At 45.3% G+C, this 21,543-nt stretch overlaps 1 protein-coding gene across 8 annotated transcripts in view; it reads left to right on the top strand.

Moving 5' to 3' along the window:
• specc1 (sperm antigen with calponin homology and coiled-coil domains 1) overlaps window positions 1-21,543 on the top strand; it is a 73,836-nt gene that overhangs the window by 26,917 nt on the left and 25,376 nt on the right. For 7 of the 8 annotated variants that reach the window (XR_008831243.1, XM_056411423.1, XM_056411420.1 and 4 more), the window contains 3 exons: window positions 16,834-18,392; window positions 20,671-20,878; window positions 21,460-21,533. Coding sequence is in view for 7 of the 8 variants with exons in the window: in XM_056411423.1 (XP_056267398.1) it covers window positions 16,834-18,392; window positions 20,671-20,878; window positions 21,460-21,533 (1,841 nt within the window). In the remaining variant the exon portion in view is untranslated. The remainder of the gene's footprint in view (window positions 1-16,833; window positions 18,393-20,670; window positions 20,879-21,459; window positions 21,534-21,543) is intronic. The other variant, XM_056411422.1, reaches the window with a different exon arrangement.

Below are 21,543 nucleotides of genomic sequence, written 5' to 3'. Positions count from 1 at the left end.
TGTAACCTCTCAGAATGTCTTTAACAAAACGAGTATTTGCATTTTATATGTTATTTGTGCCGGCTGTAGCTCATGGGAATGAGTGAGGTCGTCCACAAGGCACCCCCGGTTGGATGGTTCTCCCCGGTTTGAATCACGAACATGCTTATTACAAGACCCTCGAACAGTTGCCCGGCAGCCCGCTGCAGCCCGCTCATTAATAACAAAAATAACTAAAGCCAGAATAACCACTGTGGGATCAATAAACTGTAACTGTATTATTTTTAGATGAGATGATGGCTATACCAATAAAAAAAAAAAACTAGGGCAACACAGCGGATACACACACACAATGCAAAATAGAGTGATGTATTTTGTCAGTCACTTGCTTCAAGATAGAGCACAGTCGGCTCGTACTGGAAGGCAATGGTAGCAAGCTGCTGCATGCTTGAAAAAAGATTAGCTACAAGTTTCCTCTCCACACGCATGCACTGCCCAGTAAATACATCATACACATAACAAAAGATTCTTGAGTCAAAAAGCAGGAACACAAAGGGATAATATATTCACCTTTTAAATCTCACTGATAAAATCTGTCCGCATGTTGATGAGTATTCTTGTTGCAAACAATAATTCTGAAATTGTTCCAGATTTGAGGTATGTGGAAGCATGTGAGAATCAAAATGAAATGAGTCAGAGTAAAATGTTTGCTCAGTGAAAGAGCACGCCATCACAGTCACACTCCCTAAAATCAATCATGTTCCTCTCCAGGCTATGAGAAGTATTTAAACTCTGCTTGGAACAGTCCTTCATCCTCGCTCCAACTTCCCACATGAACCTCATTATGAAATGAACCAGTCAGCAACATTCTTCATTGAGCGAGCCCTTCTTCATATAAATTAGCAATCTCCATTTTTTCCATTGAGCCTCTATAGCAAATGAGAATTGATCGCCATATGGCTTGATTTTTCATCATGCCTGCTCATGACATAAAGCTATAGATCCAAGAGAGTGAAGAACAAAGACACGCAGAAGCCATTGAATCTCTTTTTCACATGGCACTGTAAAAGTATAATAGTAAATATACAGATGTTTAAAATTTCGAATTGAAACCGTAGTTCATTGTCTGATTGGTTCTGATGAACGGTGTAGCGAAGGATCTCATTTACCCAGTATTTTAAGTTTACTAACTCAACAATAAGGGCCCAGCTGGCTAGCCCGTTCCTTCACGACAAAAAACACGCAGAACACAAAGCAAAACACAAAGCAAAACACAAAAAACACAACCCAGAATACAGTTCATTCAGTGTCTTTCAAGTTTTATATAGTTCTTCGGGTCAAAAGAAACAAACACTGTCCTTTAACGGAAAACCCGACTCAAAAGGAGTCTGCAGATAACTGAAATATTTCTCTTATCACGTTAATTAAATAACATATAATTTCCAAAAACACAATGAAATAAGTGTGTGGGGCAGTGGGATGTGTGCAATAGCAGGAGGGTGGAAATGTCCTGTAGAGTCCAGTTCAGAAGATGGGGAAGGTGTGTGTGTGTGTGTGTGTGGGATTGTTGGGGGAAACAGAGAGGTCGGGCCTGGAGAGGAGGGTGTACAGGACTTATCTGTAGGGCATTTCTGTAGGGAAGGAGATTCTCGGGCATCCGAGCAGGATCTGGTCTGGAGGGGCTCCTGACAGCTACTTGGATCATCTGCTTCCCAAGTCTTGCTTTTCCAGTTTCACCCACTCTCGCTCCTCGCTCTGGTCACCATGTTGGTTTTTCCCAGATGTTTGTTGGTTCCCCCTTCTTTTCCTGCTCACAGGTGCTCTAATTTATCAACTTTTAAGCTCCACCCACTTTTCCAGTGGGGGGAGGGATAAGGCTGTCCTCTGCTACAACGGCAATGTCTATATTTAATTTTTTACACAAGCTTACCTTCCACCCAGATGGTAAAACAGCCGGCTGAGGTTTGTCAGGCTTTGGGCTTGGAAAGTAGAATAACAGTTCTGGTGCCGGAAGGAAAGAAATGTGGGAACGGGAGGAACTCGTTCAGATTTGATTGATGGTGTTATCTCTGAGGTGGCAGGCTAAGGAGTAATCTGTCTGCTGCAGTGATAAGGAGCTCGCTATCAAAACCAAATTACAGTGAAGGCTACTACACCGAGCCTTGCTGTCTCCTCACTGGCTCAGCGGGGGAGCAGCCCAGACCCGAGCCTGCGGCTCAGCTGTTGTCTGCTGTTGATGAATTATCAGTCATATATTGTCCAATAACAAGGTCTATTTTCAGGGCTACAACTCAGACAGTTGTACCCATTCAGGCCCAGGACTGAAGGAACATGTTTGTGTAGTGAAGTAAAATAGCTCCTCGGGACTTTCACACAGTCTAAAATGGGAAATTTCACATTCTTTTTTTTTATACTGGTAGGAAGCTGTGATGTAAAGCACAGTGATTTTTACAAGTGGAGGCTACTATTAATGTAGCAGTTAGTGTCATTGGAAGAACGTTTTTGTTTTTGTTCACACAACAGTACAGAAACAATACGTTATCATTGTGTATTGGTTGGAGCTGAGACGACCCAGCTCATCTCAGACAAGATTTCTTCAATTTGAACACTATGATTGCTAAATGAAATGTAAATCTCAAGTCTTCCCGGCTTTCTCATAAGCCTTGATGCATGAGTTAGTGTGAGGAAACTAAATGCCTTTGTCATCCTAACTGGTGCATGGCATTTGGTGACCTCATGAAAATCCCATCATAACGCCAGGGGACAACAACGTCAGCAAACGGAAACTCCTGTGTGCGAGTGCAGGTTCTAAAGGTGACTTCTCTTGGTTCCTGCTTCCTAGCCCAGATAAGTGCCACTTCAGTGGCCACCAGGCAACAGTCGCTTAGCCTGCTGAGACGGGAAGCCGCTGGCTTTAGAAGCTCGGTGACATCGTGACTTCTTGCACTCTTTATGACACGGCAAATATGATAGCTCAGTTCATCAATCAATAACGAGTAGACTTCCACACCGCCGTGAAAAACAGGACAGAACGTGGAAACACGTAGATTATTGTGCAATCTAGACACCATATCAGAGCTAATTGACGTAGAGCAGGGATTCAACATGAGGAAGCAAGTTTGTCCAAACTCTGATAACTGGGACCCTGGGAGGAAGTTACATCAGTCAGACTTTCCATGGCAGTTAGTAGTTGGTACAGTAAACACACCGGCCATTCAGCAGAGCTTTGTGTTTGCAGAGGGAGGCGTGTGGTGTTTAAATGTCTTGCTTGTGAAACTATAGACTATTGCCTGGACATCAAAATTGGCATATTGTAGCCTTCAGGCCTAAACTCATAAAAATCCCTCGTTTATGGTTTAACAACTCACAATAAGTGAGCAAATTGACATCCCAAAAAATACTTGAATTGGATCTGATTTGTAAGCCAAGTGTGGCTGTGATCTTGTGTTCAATTCAATGCAATCCAAATCAACCGGATATGTTTGTGTATCTTTGTGCGTGCTGTGGTTCGTCCTCGCTCTGGGAACAGTAAACATGGCCGTTCTATGGATGTAGCTTCTGCTGTCTGCCATCCAGCTCACGATCACTCTTTGGGAGTGAAGTCGATCATACTGGAGGCCATCCTGCTCATTATGCGTCTTTGTCCAGTCACTCTAGAATGTGGCACGGCAGAACTCACTGTGCTTTGAAAGCAACGCATGAATTTACTTTGCCTTGTCTAAATTTGTCTAAATACTGGTTTGACTGGGCCCAAGTGTTGCCTTACATTCGAAACTAATGTATATTTTTTCAAAACCCTATTTGTGGCTTAATATTTGCCCAGAATGTGTTTTGGGGGCTTTAATCCTTTTTTGGGTTCAATCCAGGAAAGTAGATCACAGCTGAATACATCCCAAGTCTTATCATATTTATTCCAAAGGTATAAGATAGAAATCATCAGCAACTTAAAACAAAATGCAGTAATACTCGAGTACAACCTGTTACCTATCACACCATGATCCTATAAACCTGCAATCATGTAAAATGCCATACTATTATTCCGTCAGTCTGAAACGGTTTTCCATTTGTATCATAAAGAAAATTCTCTCTCAGTGCAGGTCTATTGGATATCTCTGTAGGGTATTGGCTCCATAAGTAGTGCATCAGGATGCTGTGTTAAAAGTCTGAGCATGCAGTTCAGTTGAAATGATTCAATCAAACTGATTAAAGGAGCCAAAGAACCCGGGCCAAGTGGCCCTGTGTGGCTTGCTCCGCTCTCATGCTGTGCTTCAGAGGAGGCACAGCGCTGGTCACTTCTCAGGCCGAAGAAGACATCGAGCTTAAATACACAATGGAGTCTCTTTTTGTAAAGGCAGGGTGAGGGCTTTGCCTGGTCAGTTGTCTGCACGAGTGATCAACATGTCTCCTGCTGACAAACAAGACACAGTAATGACTTAAGACTAGGAATGTTTAAAGGTTTATTTCTGCACATTAGTCAGTCAACATTAATCAGAGCCAGTTAATGATTTCTGAAGCCTTTCCTCCCACCTTTTCATAACGTCCAGCCTCTTTATGACCGAGCCACAACCAACATTTCTTTTGGATTTGCCAAATTGGATTATTTTCTACTATTACAATCCCATGAGATCAGCTAATGAGCACTTTTCCCCGTCACCTCTCATGCGTCAGTCACTGAAACAGCAAACCTTCTCATGTAGTAACCTCCACACAAATACTTTCAGCTTGTTGATGTTATTCTTTAGTGCACTGAATGTTAAACCCTTCAACGTAGCTCTAAGGTTTTGCAGTGATGCACTTGTTTATATTGAAGAGTTTGAACTCATGATATTGGAGAGTAGCACTTCCACTATGCTGATGGAAAACCAGCTTATAACTATTTGATGTACCAAAAACTATGTTATAACTATTTTATGTACAAAAAACTATTTTATGTACAAAAAACTAGCCTGGTCATGATGGGTATAGCTGACCAAATGAAATATAATAGATGTTTATGGGTCACAGCTCCTAAACACTGCTCCTACAGTACATTAGATTGCCCTAGTTTTGTTTGTACTATTTTCTTATTTATTCATCACTTTGCATATGATGTTATCTCCAAGACTGGAAGCAGAGTCAGAGATATTAAATATTGTGCCAACAATGTTTCACGCTATAGTCACAAAACATCTTTTCTTTGGATGTGCGCCGTGTGCAGCTCTTTTTTGTGTTTATTTTTTTTTTTTTTTTGTTTATTTTAATATTTTCTTCACCACAAATACACATTTTTTTAACTTTTTCTTTCATCACTACAATACAACACAAGGTTTTTTTTTTTGTTTCCATTTTGTTCAGCGTGAAATGGGGGGGCGCACCAGCGAACCACACCAACAACACAACAGTGGAGCCTACTTTACGGGAGTGTAAGGGCGGGGGGAGGACAGAACGGAAACACTGAGACTCGGCAGCGAATTCGGCGGCCCTTTTCCCTCTCCCAGCATCCCCATCCTTCCAGCAACCTTCGGATTTTATGATGCAGCAGCAGGTTCCAAAGGACAAACGGGGATTGTATCTTTTTTGTCTGATTTGATTGTTCCCGGACCAATGACCTCATTCATGGATCTTTTGTCTATCTGCCCAACCGATCTGTTTTCTGCGTGCACCGAGTCATAGTCTTTAAGGAAGGCTCTGTTGAATCTAAGGACGACAAACCACATGTGGTGTGACCCCAAGAACATTAAGACTCTACGGAACTCCTCAGTGTGACCCCAGACGGCTCTGGAACATCTTTCATCACTCAACCTGGAACCATCTCCCCCCGGAGTTCACAGTCCGGTCATCAGCTCGCACTCATACCAGCCGCAAGACACATCACCACAGTCACCACCATACCACGTGTTCAGCCGGCGGCAGATTATCACTCGCGTGGTGGTGGTGCTGTGGTAGACTTTAACACTTAAAAAGGCAAAAGTCAAAAAGTCTCGAACAACTTTCACCATTAATCGGGAAAGAAACACGTGGAAATTCACGTGCGACCACTGCTATACGCCATTCAGAGGAGGCCACTTCTGTCTCTCTCCTCCGGAAGAAAACGCCCATTGCGCCATTTTTTTTAATTCGCCAGTATAACTGATGGGAAGCTAGGCGCGAGAATGCAGTTAGAACGAATGCGGTGGTTCGACCAATCAGAGTGAGGCTGAGGCACAGACGCTAATGACAGACTGGACCGGGAATCCAGACTGGTCCAGGACGCTCTAGCTGCCAGCAGCAATGAGCGGATGTGCAATGAACCCCACACCCAACGCCGGTTACAAAGTTAGCTAAAAGTTAGGTCTTTCCTAACCAAAAATCCGCGGGGTTGATAAATCATCCGCCAACAGCTGTGACGCCCGACCCGGTCTGCGCAACATGGACGTCTTGTAGGCAGCCGGTCTATGGACTGAGGAGGCGTGTGGAGGATGGACTGAGGAGCCAAGAGAGAGTGGAAGAACAGATGGGACAGACGGAGACACCAGGCGCAGCGGCAGGGGCCACGCCTATGCACTTGCTACTGGCGCATACATGACGCAACCGCGAGACCACGCCCATGGCATCGACCCATCCTGACCGTATTGCTGCGATGCGGTTTTTCACAACAGCGCTAGTTTGAGTACAACTAGCAAGCGCGCACGCTAGCTCTAGGTGAGGCGAGCAGCAGGCCGTGGTCTGGGTGACTCTCACAACACAGCACTGTGACCGACACAGTGTGAGCAGGAGAGGTGTTGAACTCTGATGACCAGATGTCCGCAGATGGAAGCTGGGCGAGTACCAAAAGACCTGCAGCCAGCTAGCACCACCAGCACCCTAGCTGGTTCCCTCCTGAGTCCGAGTCGCCCCGCCTGCTTCATCCACTATTGACCCTGTGCCCTGTCCCCAAGATCCAGCTCCAGCATGAATGAATGTATACCCGGTGTGGCCCTCCTCGGTGGTCATGAAGAGCTTGAAAGCTGTGATAAAAGACATCATCTTCCTCCTCCGCTCCTCCTGACCATTTTTTGTGCACCGCCCTATAGCCCAAAACGATCCATGCTGGATGCTGTCTCCCTCCTCTCACTGCACACCACACTCTCTCAGAGGGGGCTATGGGAGCTATGTGAGACTGCTGTTCATTGATTATAGTTTTTTCAGTCCCCAGGTCCTGGCCTGATTGAGCTGAGACTGAACACCCTGACACCCCTGTCCCTGGACTTCCTGGACGCCCTGGACCAGGTGCCACAGGTGGGCAGGTGGTCAGGGTGGGCACTCATCCCTCACCACCCCAACCCATCCCCCAGGGTTCCCCCCTCTCCCCCCCCCCTACTGTACACACACACACATGACTGTGTGTCCAGGCCATCATCCCATCAAGTTTCGCGGATGACACGGTGGTGGTGGGTGGGATCTACAACGGCGAGAGGCCTACCTGGAGGAGGAAGTTGCTGTCACTCTGGTGCCCTGGTGCCAGGACAACAGCCCTCATCGAAATGTCCAAACTGGGAGCTGATTTTTGGACTTTAGGGAGGTACAACAACAGAGGACTCTCACACTGGGGATTAACGGGAGAGAGCGGGTATATACCTGGGAGTCCCCACCACACCGGATCTGACATGGTCAACACAAACAGACACACTGGTGAAGAAGCAAGGCAGCGCCTCTACCACCTCAGAACTGCTCCGCCCACACAGGAAGGCTCTGCAGAGAGAGTGCGTTCCTGAGCGCACTATTGGAACTACACTCCCACCCTGCACTGCTGCGGGTCAGCAGGCGCCTCCGTGATCACGCTGCAAGAACAGGCCATCAGGATGAACTCCGACCTCCACCAGGACCCCCCCATAGACCACACAACTGCCCCTTAGTGTGTTTGTTGCCCTGCATTCCTGCTGAGCATTGCCACTTTTTTTTCACACACACACCCTGTGTGTATGTGACAATCTTTTACAAAACCCATCATGTATCCAACTTGTGTACCTTGTTTTTAAAGTGTGCAAAGTGGTTTTCAGTGGTATATTGGGAGGTGGTGATGCAGTTTACCAGCCAGGCTAATCTGCTCATTCAATGTGGCAGTCATGGAGTCTCGCTTCTGTCTATCTCCTCCTCCAGTAAGAGGAAAGGAATGCCTCTGAGTCCCAGCATCTGGCTGATGGGCGCCTGTTGACCTATTTCATGCCCTGATAGTTAGACATCAGGAAGGCCAGAAACACAGACTGTGTCTCTGTCTCTCCTCTCCATTTCCACCCGACTGGAAAACTGCACACCAAATTTCCTGGAACACCGAAGGAAAGGCAGCGAGAGATTCCCAGCCAGAGCTTTGTTTGTGAGGATGACAAAGCCGGTGCGTCATTTTTGGTGCCAACCCTCTGACACTTGACCATTAATTCATCGTGACTCTAAATTGAAGACTCTGTGCACTCCGTTCACAATGCACTCTGTCACCTATTGGCTGGCAGGCAGGCCGGCTGCAGTTAGCCGGCCGGTGCTGGACGGCATCCAGCCACACGGCTCCTGCTGTGATTTGAAAGCTTATCTTCAATAGAAAGACAGAAGCCAGCACAGTGCATTACTGTGATCGGGGGCTGACTTCCCATGGAATAACTGACTGCTTTGGAGTACTGGAAGAATGTGCAATTCATTTAGATCAAATGTAAACAACACAATCGTTTCATGTGCTCAGTCTCCTTGAGCAGGTTTGTTATTTGTCTAAACCGGAGGCATTCGTGGCTTGAGATCTTTTTGGGTTGTCTCTTTTTTCAAACTTGGCATAAAACGTGCAATTGGTGTCAAGGATGGACTGATTTTAGAATTAGATTTTGGGGTTTAAACTTCAAGCTCTCTGTGATTGTCATGAACGAGATATATCGGGAACACATTTTAAATAAATGTCCACGTGGACTCGAGGTTGAACGGATTTGGTTTTAGTGGTTAAAGGTCACTGTGACCTCACAAAACACATTTTGACCACAACTCAAGAATTTAATTGCTAATTATGACAGTTTCATACAAATGTGTAATTGGTTCAATTCAATATTTTGAACAGACATAAGTATAAATTGCAACATGACCAGTTGGTGAAAACATACAACCAGGTGGTAATTTCTCCTTGAATGTAAGCAATGAATTTTCTTCAGCCTTTTAGAAACTGTTCCTGAGGTATTGAATGTATAAAGACTTATCTGTGACAAGGTTTTCTCATATTGGGAAGTATTTTTCAAATCTAGCGTTTGATGGTATTTGTACTATGGATCTAGAATCCTCCGACTGCCTGAGGATTTATTTCTTGCTAGAGGAAGAAAAGCTCCACCGTGGGCCAGTTAACTGCCCACTCCACTCCTTCTCACAGACTGACGGCTTCTCCGATGAAGCTATAAATGGTCCTGGACCTGAGCCGGCCTGCATCAAAGACGGCACTAAATCAAGACGAAGCTCACCCGTAACCACCTTGACCTTGGATATTTTACTTTGTATTTGTGAAAGAAATATTTGCACACCTAGAAAAAAATATTCAAGAAATGTAGTTATGGTGCCCTCTTGAACACAAAAACAGTGTACAGATGTTATTAAATTAAAACCGACTTGGCTTCATCGTCAGGCTCCTGTGATGCAGTGTGTGAGCTTCATGGTGGGGTGGACATTTCATGAAAGGCTTCACCCCTCTCACCTTTTCTACCTCCATGAAGACAGGGTGAGGTAAGCATCACTCTAATACTTTAAGGATGCCACTGAGCAGCTCATCGAGAGCAATCTTTCTCCACTCTTCGATCCAACATCATCTTTATTTTTGATTGTTCAAAATGATTTTCAAATACATTTAGGAGACTGTTTCTGGTGTCTTTAATATGTCAGCTGCTGTGATGGTCTTGGAAACAGGTGGTTGAACTATAGGACTAGTGCTATTTTGTTATCTACTAGAGACACACTGCTACAATGTCAGCGCCAGGGGCCAACATCAGCTTTAACTTTAAGTCAAATATTGTTTTCATAGCCAGCTGTGAAATTAAAGTTTTATGATCTTCATTTCTGGGAGTATATCCCAGTATTATAGAGATCCTCTAACTATCTGACGCTCGATTCTAGTAACTGTTTCTTCCCCTTCAGGATCCTTCTGTCTGTGTCGACTCCTGGCTTCTAGTCTGGTGTCATTTCTATGTGCACATTAAGCAGCTGTGGTGATGTCATGGTTAAAGAGGTGGGCGATCTAAAGATGAGTGAGTTCATGTTCTCTCCATCTGGGTTTCATTCAATAAGAGCGCAAGAGGAAAACTAAATATGATGGAACAGCTCATGAAAGGTGGTACTGCAGTCCCACTCCTCACTCATCCTCGAATGGACTGATGTTAATCACGTCAGAGTCCTCTCTCTCTCTCTCTCTCTCCAACAAGGACCTATTGTCGCTTTCCTTTATTGACACCTCCAATAAGAATAGATGTGCAAACTGGTAAAAAATTCATTTAGAACACATGGTGCTGATCTATTGTTAACATCTTCCATATGACAGTACATCATTTCAAAGTGCATCTTGTCCTCATTCTGTCAGTCGTGACTTCATCCTCTGGAAGTGCACAGAAAAGTGACTGTAGCTTTATAATTCAATTCAATTCAATTCAGTTTATTTGTATAGCCCAATTTCACAAATTACAAATTTGTCTCGGAGTGCTTTACAATCTGTACACATAGACATCCCTGCCCCAAAACCTCACATCGGACCAGGAAAAACTCCCAAATAACCCTTCAGCGGGGAAAAAATGGAAGAAACCTGGAGGAGAGCAACAGAGGAGGATCCCTCTCCAGGATGGACAGATGCAATAGATGTAATGTGTACAGAAGGACAGATTTAGAGTTAAAATACATTCAATGAATATGACAGAGTGTATGAATAGTTCATAGTAGGCATATTCCACGATGGAGACCTCCACGATCCATCAGGCAGATGGCGGTGGGGAGGAGGTATGGGCGGAGTCTCAACAGTGGGCGGAGTCTCAACAGGACAGTGGCGTAGTCATGAGCAGGAATTCCACGACCCAGACGATCCATCAGGCAGATAGGATCTATGCCGTCTCATAGGGTCCGATGACCCCATGAGACGTGAAGTCAAAAGGACTCGGGAGAAAGCAGAGTTAGTAAGGTGTGATTGAGAGATGAAAATTCATCCTTAAGGAGAGAAAAAGAGGAGATAGGTACTCAGTGCATCCTAAAACGTCCCCGGCAGCTATAAGCCTATAGCAGCATATCAAGGGGCTGGACCAGGGCAAACCTGATTCAGCCCTAACTATAAGCTCTGTCAAAGAGGAAGGTCTTAAGTCTACTCTTAAACGAGGTGACTGTGTCTGCCTCCCGGACTGAAATTGGAAGCTGGTTCCATAAAAGAGGAGCTTGATAACTAAAGGCTCTGGCTCCCATTCTACTTTTTAAGACTCTAGGAACTACAAGTAGTCCCGCATTTAGTGAGCGTAGCTCTCTAGTGGGGCAATATGGTACTACAAGCTCCTTAAGATATGATGGAGCATCACCAATCAAGACTTTGTAGGTTAAGAGAAGAATTTTAAAAGTGATTCTTGATTTTACTGGGAGCCAGTGCAGAGCAGCTAGTGCAGGAGTGATGTGATCTCTTTTCTTAGTTTTAGTGAGAACACGAGCTGCAGCATTCTGGATCAACTGGAGGGACCTAAGAGATTTATTAGAGCAGCCTGATAATAAGGAGTTGCAGTAATCCAGTCTCAAGTAACGAACGTGAACCAATTTTTCTGCATCTTTTGAGACAAGATGTGCCTGATTTTTGAAATATTACGTAGATGAAAGAATGCAGTCCTTGAGATTTGCTTTACGTGGGAGTTAAAGGACAAGTCCCGATCAAAGATAACGCCAAGATTCTTTACAGTGGTGTTGGATGCCAGGGCAATGCCATCTACAGAATCCACATCACCAGATAATTGATCTCTGAGGTGCTCAGGGCCGATTAAAATTACTTCGGTTTTGTCTGAGTTTAACATCAAGAAGTTGCAGGTCATCCATGTTTTTATGTCTTTAAGACATGCTTGAATTTTACAGAGTTGGTTGCTCTCCTCTGGTTTTATCGATAAATATAGTTGAGTATCATCTGCATAACAATGAAAGTTTATGGAGTGTTTCCTGATAATATTGCCCAAAGGAAGCATGTATAAGGTAAATAAAATTGGTCCAAGCACAGAACCTTGTGGAACTCCGTGATTAACGTTGGTGGTTATCGAGGCGTCATCGTTTACAAATACAAATTGAGATCGATCTGATAAATAGGATTTAAACCAAATTAGTGCCGTGCCTGAAATGCCAATCGACTGCTCCAGTCTCTGTAACAGGATGTCATGGTCAATGGTGTCGAATGCAGCACTAAGGTCTAACAAGACCAGCACAGAGAGGAGTCCTTTATCTGCTGCCATTAAGAGGTCATTTGTAATTTTCACCAGTGCCGTCTCGGTGCTGTGGTGTTTTCTAAATCCTGATTGAAATTTCTCAAATAAACTATTATGATGTAGAAAGTCGCACAACTGATTTGCGACCACTTTCTCAAGGATCTTGGAGAGGAAGGCAAGGTTAGAGATCGGTCTGTAGTTAGCCAACACCTCTGGATCCAGAGTGGGCTTCTTCAGGAGAGGTTTAATAACAGCCACTTTGAAGGAGTGTGGTACGTGGCCTGTTAGCAGAGACACATTGATAATATCTAATAGAGAGCCGCCAATTAAAGGCAAAACGTCTTTAAGCAGCCTCGTCGGGATGGGGTCCAAGAGACAGGTAGACGTGTTCGAAGTAGAAACCGTTGAAGATAATTGAGAAAAGCCCTCCAAATATACACCAGGGCATACAGCGGTTTCCAAGGCCATTCCACTTGAGGACAGATTGGCACTGGTTATGGGCATGAGAATATTAATCTTGTCCCTAATAGTTAAAATCTTTTCATTAAAGAAGTTCATAAAGTCATTACCACTAAGGTTTATAGGAATGCTCGGCTCCACAGAGCTGTGACTCTCTGTCAGCCTGGCTACAGTGCTGAAGAGAAACCTGGGGTTGTTTTTATTTTTTTCTATTACTGATGAGTAATAGGCTGCTCTGGCATTACGGAGGGCCTTCTTATATGTTTTAAGACTATCTCGCCAAACTAAGCGGGATTCTTCGAGATTAGTTGAACGCCATATGCTCAAGCTTTCGTGACGCTTGCTTTAGTTTGCGGGTCTGAGGGTTATACCAGGAGCAAACCTCCTCTTCCTCACTGTCTTCTTCTTCAGAGGGCTATCGAGTCCAGTGTCATTCTCAAAGAGCCTGTGGCACTGTCAACAAGATGATCAATCTGGGACGGACTAAAGTTAGACCAGGAGTCCTCTGTTATATTGAGACGTGGTATCGAATCAAATACAGAAGGAATCGCTTCTTTAAATTTAGCTACAGCACTGTCAGTTAGACATCTGGTGTAGAAACTTTTGACTAACGGAGTACACTCCGTAGTATAAATTCAAAAGTTATGAGGTTGTGGTCTGACAGAAGAGGATTCTGTGGGAAGACGTTCAAATGCTCAATGTCAACGCCATAAGTAAGAACAAGATCAAGCGTGTGGCCAAAGCTGTGAGTGGGTTTCTGTACTCTGACAGAAGCCAATCGAGTCCAACAAGGAGATGAATGCAGCACTAAGGCAATCATTATCAACATCCACATGGATATTAAAATCTCCAACAATAATAACTTTATCGGTTTTAAGAACCAAACTTGATATAAATTCTGAGAATTCAGATATAAACTCTGAATATGGACCTGGTGGCGGTACAGAATCACAAATCGAATTGGCTGTAGTGTTTTCCAGGTTGGATGTGAAAGACTAAGAACAAGGCTTTCAAATGAGGTGTAGTGTAATTTTGGTTGAGGATTAATTAATAGGCTCGATTCAAAGATGGCTGCTACTCCACCTCCTCGACCGGTGCCTCGAGGAATGTGAGTATTAATATGACTTGGAGGAGTCGATTCATTCAGGCAGACATATTCTTCATGGCTCAGCCAGGTTTCAGTTAGGCAACATAAATCAATGTGATTATCTGATATTAAATCATTTAGTAACACAGCTTTAGATGACAGAGATCGAATATTTAGGAGACCACATTTAATAGACCTATTTTGTTGCACTGCTGAAATAATGGTGTTAACTTGTATAAGGTTATTGTGTACGACTCCTCTTCTGCTTACTTTTGATTTATTTAATTGAAGTGGCCGGGACAGACACAGTCTCTACTCTAAAGTCATGGGTGGGTAACTGCTCGAATGGAAGAGCAGAGAAGGGTGTTAAACTACAACTCTGCTCCCGGTTCCTGATCTGAACCCTGGGTTGTCATAGATTAAGTCCGGTGATCAACTTGGTCATATTCGCAGAAATGAGACGCTCCGTCCAACGTGGGATGAATGCCGCCTCCTCATCAGATCAGGTTTTCCCAGAAAGTCTTCCAGTTGTCTACGTAGCCCACATTATTCGCTGGGCACCACCGACAGCCAGCGGTTGAAAGACGACATTCGGCTATACAATTCGTCTGTCTGCAAATTTGGGAGAGGGCCAGAGAAAATTACGGTGTCCGACAACGTCTTGGCATAAGCACACCGATTCCACATTAATTTTAGTGACTTCCGACCGATGGGCTCGGCGCCATTACCACCGCGTGTATTACAATCTGACTGTATCTCCGCTTATCCTTAGCCAGCAGCTTCAAACAAGACTCCACGTCGCCCGCTCTGGCCCCGGGAGGCACACGACTCTGGTCCGCGGCTTCGCTATTTTCACGCTCCTGACTATAGAGCTCCCGATAACCAGGGTGTGTTCCTCAGCGGTGTGTCGCTGAGCAGGAAAACTGGTTCAAACGTGAAGTGGTTGGTGCACAGCGGGCTTCTGTGTAGACTTACTACTCCTGCGAACAGTTACCCAACCATCCGGCTGCACGGTTACCGCGGGGACAGCTAACAGCTGACTGTAGCTCCGCGCCGGCTACGGGAGAGGGCGGGCTAACTAGCATAGCTGTCTGAGCTTCGATAGCGCGGAGCCGTGCATCTAACCCACTTAGACCTGCCTCCAACCTAGCAAATAAACTACACTTGTTGCATGTATCGTTATCATTAAGGGAGGCAGGGGGATAACTATACATGAGACACACTGAGCAAGAGGGAGCGGGAGGGAGAGAAGAAGAAGTCATGCTCGCTGCTGAGCTGGCAACCAGAGCTTACCGGAAGAGTGAGATGATGCGTTCAGGAGCAGCTGGGAAATAACACCTCCGGAGCGGCTGCACGAGAGCTCCAGGAGCAGGGCGGTACCGATTATTACCCACTGGGTGTGGCAGTGAGGATGGTGTGTGTGTGGGATGGATTTAAGAGAGTGTGTTGATAATCTTGACACGCTGGATCTTTGTCAAGTGCAGCTCTGTCCAGCAGCACATTCATCTCACTGATAGGGAAGAATTGCTGCATTTGGTAATGCCACTCTTCAGTTTTACACTCTTTAAAATCTCAACATTGAACGTTAACTTGACAGCTATCATTAGCAAGCCCACCTAACTCAACCACAGCGGCACGCTCCGGGAATGTTAAACGGCTTTATACCCCAGTATGTGTGCCAGTGTTGGCAGCTCCTGCCACAGTTGCTAGTTTATTCAAAAAGGGGGTAGTCGGTGCAAATTGCCTGTCAATGGCAGAGTACTTAAAGAAACCACAGGGATTTAGGATTCCCATTCCAAACTAGGCCATTTGCTTGTGGATTTTGTTTGTGTGAGTGTGTTTGTGTGTGCTGTAAATGTGTGCATGTGCTGCTCAGAGTGATGCGTTGTCTATCTCAGCACACAGACTGTCTGTGGAGCCTCGGCTCCGTGGGTTTGATGGTGATGATAATGTGAGAGACACAGGGCCGTCTTTGTCCGTGCACTGCGTAAACTGATTCGCGCCTGAGCGCTCCACGTGCACAGGGACCTTTGTCATCCTTTTGAAACAAGCAACCCCTTTGTGTCTGCATCTCCGTTCGCTGATGGTTGGAAAATAAACAATAACACATTTTCAGGCAGCACCATGCTCCCGCTGGACGCCGGTAAATACTCTTCATATCTGAGAGGCTTCTGGAAAAAAAAGGCTCACGCCAGCGACCCACACTGATGCCTTTTGAAATGCCACAGTTGAGCTCTGCTACGGCGATGAATGACAACAGACAGACAGTGCCAGGCAGATGCTCTGTTGTGCAAGCAGAGAACAATATGTGAATAGGGTACAGGCACCAGCAACATAAAACCGCTGTATAATGCAATCATCTGAATGTGACACACTGTCCATTCAAAAGTGTCATTGCGTGATGTTAACAAATCCATGCTCCCAGCATGTCTGTATGCTGATTTTGTTCACCTTCTCTTTTCAGTGTCACTGAGAAACATTTTATTTTTTTAAACTTTAAAATGTCCTGGCCATAAAACTAGAATCTGTGTTCAATCAACGCTGCCACCATATTTGCAATCTATTCATGTATTGTGGAGGTCTGGATCGTGGTCCATGCCTACAATGAATTATTCATACACTCTGTCGTATTCATTGTATGTGTTGTAACTCTGTAACGCTGTTCATTCTGTACAACTCTATTGCTTCTGTCCATCCGGGGAGAGGGATCCTCCTCTGTTGCTCTCCTGAAGGTTTCTTCCCTTTTTTGTGAAGTATCTGTGTAGCTGTAATAGAGAAAGGAATAAGAACCTTTTTCTCACATATTGACATTTCTAAATCAGACTGCTCCGTCTACTGCTTTGTGGATGGTCTTCACCAAATGCTGATTTGATCTCATAGGTACCTGACCACTGTTTCAATATGCACCTCTGTTGATCTGTGTTGCAGGTGCACAAGCAGCCAAGAAGTCTGCTATCCCAGCTCCTAGAGAGATCCCTTCTTCCATAACAAGAGACCGCATCTCTCTGAGGGACCAGCTTAGGAGCTCTACCACTAAGAGGATGGTTTCTAGTGCTAGCACTTCCAGCCTCTCCACCCTGGCAAAGCAGACACGCGGTTCAACTAAATCCCGTGGAGATGCAGAGGGCCAGGAAAGGGGCCTATTGGAGTGCCAGGTGAAAGAGCTGCTGGCTGAGGCCAAGACCAAAGACTTGGAGATTAGCAATCTCCGGATGGAGTTGCAGTGTTGCAAAAGTAAAGCCTCCACTGCTTCCTCACCCAACTCTGTGTCATGGGAAGAGCCTGCAGCAGATCAAGAGCAGGGACAGGTGGCAGAGGCCCTTGTGCTGGTTGGGGAGCTGAGGGCGAAGAACGGGAAGTTTCAGAGAGAGCTGGCCGCGCTGAGGGAGGAGAACCAGGCACTGAAGGAGAAGCTGCTTTGCGTAGAGGCCTCTCCTCTCTCTAGTACCAACTCAAGCACCCCCTCCAAGCCTCTGGTTAATGGCCTGCCCTCAGACTCCAACTCCTTAAGTCCGCAACAGGACAGTCTGTCCTGTACTGCCAGTCCTCTCAAAACGTCCGTCTCTTCCTTTTCTGACATCACCAAGGACTCACCATCACCCGACTCATCCGAGTTTGAGAAGATCCCGTCTTGTTCAGAATCAGTGAGCAGTGGTGACAGTGGGGAAGTCGATATAGTCGAGTCATTAACCAATGCCGGAGGGCAGGACGTGTCAGTGCAAAGCCTGAGAGAACAGATTCACAAGATGGAGGAAAGCCACCACAGCACGGCTGAGGAGCTGCAGGCAACTCTGCAGGAGCTGGCAGACCAGCAGCAGGTGGTGCAGGAGCTGACCGCTGAGAACGAGCGTCTGGCCGAGGAGAAGCGCCTCCTGCAGACCTCACTTCAACAGCAGAGAGAGCGCCTGGAGATGCTGGCCCAGAAGAACGAGACGCTCGCTGGTCGACTCAAGGAGCAAGCCCAAGCTCAGGCCCAGAGGGAGGAGGAGCTGGGTAGCCAAGGGCCTCGGCTGGCCGAGCTGGAGCAGAGGTATGCCCAGCTGGTTGAGAGCTCGCGCTTCGAACGGGAGAAGCTGGTGGACATCCAGCGGCAGCTGACAGGCAGCCTTCGGGCTCTGGAGGAGGAGAACCAGGAGGACCAGAGCCAGGTGTGCTGCCTCAGAGAGGAGATGGGGAGGCTGCAGGCCCAGCTGGACAGAGAGCTCGACGCCGGAGTTCAGGCAGCACAGGCCACAGAGGAGCAGAGAGCGGCAGCAGACGGTCTGCGACTGGACAACAGTCGGCTTAAAGCGCAGGTGGACATTGAGAGGCAAAAGGTTGGTGAGTTGAAGGCCATGCAGAGTGCCGGTGACGGCACTGAGGCGCAGAACTTGCTGAAAACAGCCCACGCTGAGAGAGACAGGCTGGAGGTGGAGCTGGCGGAGCTGAGGCAGGAGCTGCTGCAGGCCCAGGCCCAGACTGAGCATGTGCGATCCACAATGACCAAGGTAGGTCATGTTGTATATGCGCGTAACAGACGGGAATACTGAATGGTAGAGATATTCTTCTGTTTAAGAATTACTCGTTACAGAACGTTCTAAAAATAAATTAGTTCTTATCACTCAATATAACATGTTTGTTTTGAGACAAATGTTGTTACAAGATTCCAATGTTGTTTAAAACTGGACACGTCTCTGTTGGTTAGAGAATGTCTCTTTAGAGTTCAAACTTTGTACACTTGGTTGCTTCTATTGTGTTCGAAGTGGAGGGTGTAAAACCCGGGGCTTGAATTATACCGTATGCAAGTCACTGTTTTTGTTATGCTAGTAAGCTCATTAGTTTTCTTGTGTTTGACGAAACCTTCAAGAATGCCCAAAAGAACAATCTCAACATGAGAACATACATTTTCCACAATGATTCAAACATGTGACAAACATGTGACAAACATGTGACAAATAAAACATCTTGAATCTTGAATCTTGAATGACCAATAAACAGGCTCAACAGCTGTTATTGGGTCTGTTTCATCACCACAGCATGTTCAATTCAATTCAATTCAGTTTATTTGTATAGCCCAATTTCACAAATTACAAATTTGTCTCGGAGTGCTTTACAATCTGTACACACAGACATCCCTGCCCCAAAACCTCGCATCGGACCAGGAAAAACTCCCAAATAACCCTTCAGGGGGAAAAAAAGGGAAGAAACCTTCAGGAGAGCAACAGAGGAGGATCCCTCTCCAGGATTCAGCGTGTTCACTCAAATAGATTTCATGTGATTCTCGGGAGTCACTTTGGATTTTCCCCTTCAACACCACAAACACCAGAATGGCTTAGGCTGTCTCAGCTCGGGGTCATGTTGGGGGTTGTTGATTCCAAATTTGGGCGTGTCACCATCGACTTAGGGATGTCGTTGTTGGACTGTGACTGCCGTGCCAACAAAAGGGTGGTCCACCAGTGTGTGACCCTCTTGAGTCACGCTCCTGTTCTCTGCCACATGGGTGTGAGGGTGAGGCCACTCCATAACTTCACTCATGAACACCCTAATCCATAAGAGCCACATGGTGGGAGGGGGAGGGGGGGAGGGGTCCAGCATAACTACATCTATAACTTATTTTAGTACACTATGCTCAGAGAGCTGTTTTCTGGATGAGAGCAATCATTATGGTACACTGACTTCAGCTTGTATGAAATGCAAAAGTTGAGAGATCTGATCCAGACTGAACTCTTATTTCCACGAGTCACTGTCACCTCGCTGCTTAGTATTATTCTGTGGCCAAACGGTGATTGCCAGACATAGTTAGGCTCATGTGTGAACCGCCCTGTGTGGACTCCAGCATGACCGCTTCAACCATTTATCACCATTCACAACCCAGTTGAATGTTTACTTTGACCCTGATTTCTGTGTGACTTTCATCATATTTGAAACATTGTTTTAAGTAAGTGACAGATGTGGAAGCTGCACCAACCATGCAATGTGTGATAATGTGCAGTAGTGACACTGAAAGGATGCAATGCATGAGAGTTAGACTCACTATGGCTACTTTTACTTTGTGCTGCTTGATCTTAAATCCTGCTTCTTCAGATCAACTGAGAAAGCTTTGAAGTGAGAGATACAAACTCCTGTGATCCATTTTATAAGTCAAATCTAAGTTTGGCCAGATAAAAAACTACAATTTATTGCCTGGATCAGAACTAAAAGCATTGCTGTTTTTCCTGAAGGGAGACTAGAGCCAATTGAAACACATTTTAGCCAAAAGAACAACCTGATAGTAATGTTGTTTAACTTGCTAACACACAATAACATACCTTGTGTTTAGAGTGCACCTGCCTATAAACACAGGAGAGAAAACTATTCAGATCAGACTTGGATAGTGTTTTTTTCTTCTTAATTTCAACACAGGGCTTCCATATATAACCGTACTATGCCATGAAATAAAAAACCTGCTTTAATGACATTTCGGTCAGTGGTTCTCTAACACATACTGCTCGTCTTTTCCAGCCACCCAAAAGTCTTGATGCAAGGTTTTTTCTTAAGAGCATCTTTTATCTAATCATTTGAAAGACAGATGTAAACAAGCACCATCATTACATGGAAATGGAATCACTGCACCACAAGGCTGTCTGGGAAGTGTCATAAATCATCTTTTATTGAGCCAGATGTGACTTAAGTGCTTCCATCTAATTAGCACAGTGACAGCCAGTAATAACTCTCACATGAAACCTTTTCTTTGAATCCATTTCTGTACTGAATCCACCATAATCTCACAAATGCACACGCATAAAGGTGGAGGCCAAATGCCAGCAGGTTCAGGAGCGGGCTGAGATGAGGGAGCAGGATCTCAGTAGCCGGGTGACTTCGCTGGAGGATGCCGGGATCCATACCGAGAGCCAGGTGAAGGAACTGAAGGAGACCATCTTTGAGCTGGAGGACCAGGTGGAGCAGCAGAGGGCAGTCAACTGCCACACCAACCAAGCCGTGCTGGATATGGAGAGTATGTCCTTTTCACTGGCGGTTCAGGTCTCTGTGGAGTGTTTTACCTGCAGTCGGAAATGTCATAAAGAGAAACTAATCAGTCGGTGGGTTACTGACTCAATTATGCAATTGAGTCAGACAAAATATTAGAAACACCTCCCAAGTGATCTTCGTTGAAATGATACCTCTTAATTCGTTCCAACAAAACCTGAACATTATAACCTATATTTATTGACTTATTCCAGGGCTGTTGGATTGCATCAGTTTCAGCCTGCGTACTTTATATCTCACAATACTAACTGGCAACTGAGTGAGAATCAGCGCTAAATGAGGGCTGTCTACAACTCGCTAGTGCTGCTTTTGGCAAATATTAAATGGCTGGACACACTGTTTCCACAAGCTGTTGTGAGTTATAGCAGATGAGATAGGTCTGAATATATATATATATATATACATATCTTTTAATAATTACTTTTATAGAAGTGTTTGTGCTAAAGCTCGGCCGATTGTTTAGTTGTGTTTGATGACTGTGATTCTGTCTGACTCGACAGGACGTTACACCTGCAGCTCTCAAACACCTTGAATAATGTGTCATTGCAGATCTTGTTAAAAAGCTGGAGGAGCAGAAAGCTGAAGCAGACCGACAACTGAAACTTTTGAGTAGACGGATTAAAGTAAGGAAAC

Source organism: Pseudoliparis swirei, chromosome 3, assembly GCF_029220125.1.
Source record: "Pseudoliparis swirei isolate HS2019 ecotype Mariana Trench chromosome 3, NWPU_hadal_v1, whole genome shotgun sequence".
Classification (NCBI taxonomy): Eukaryota; Metazoa; Chordata; class Actinopteri; order Perciformes; family Liparidae; genus Pseudoliparis; species Pseudoliparis swirei.
This window is presented reverse-complemented; position numbering and strand designations above follow the sequence as displayed.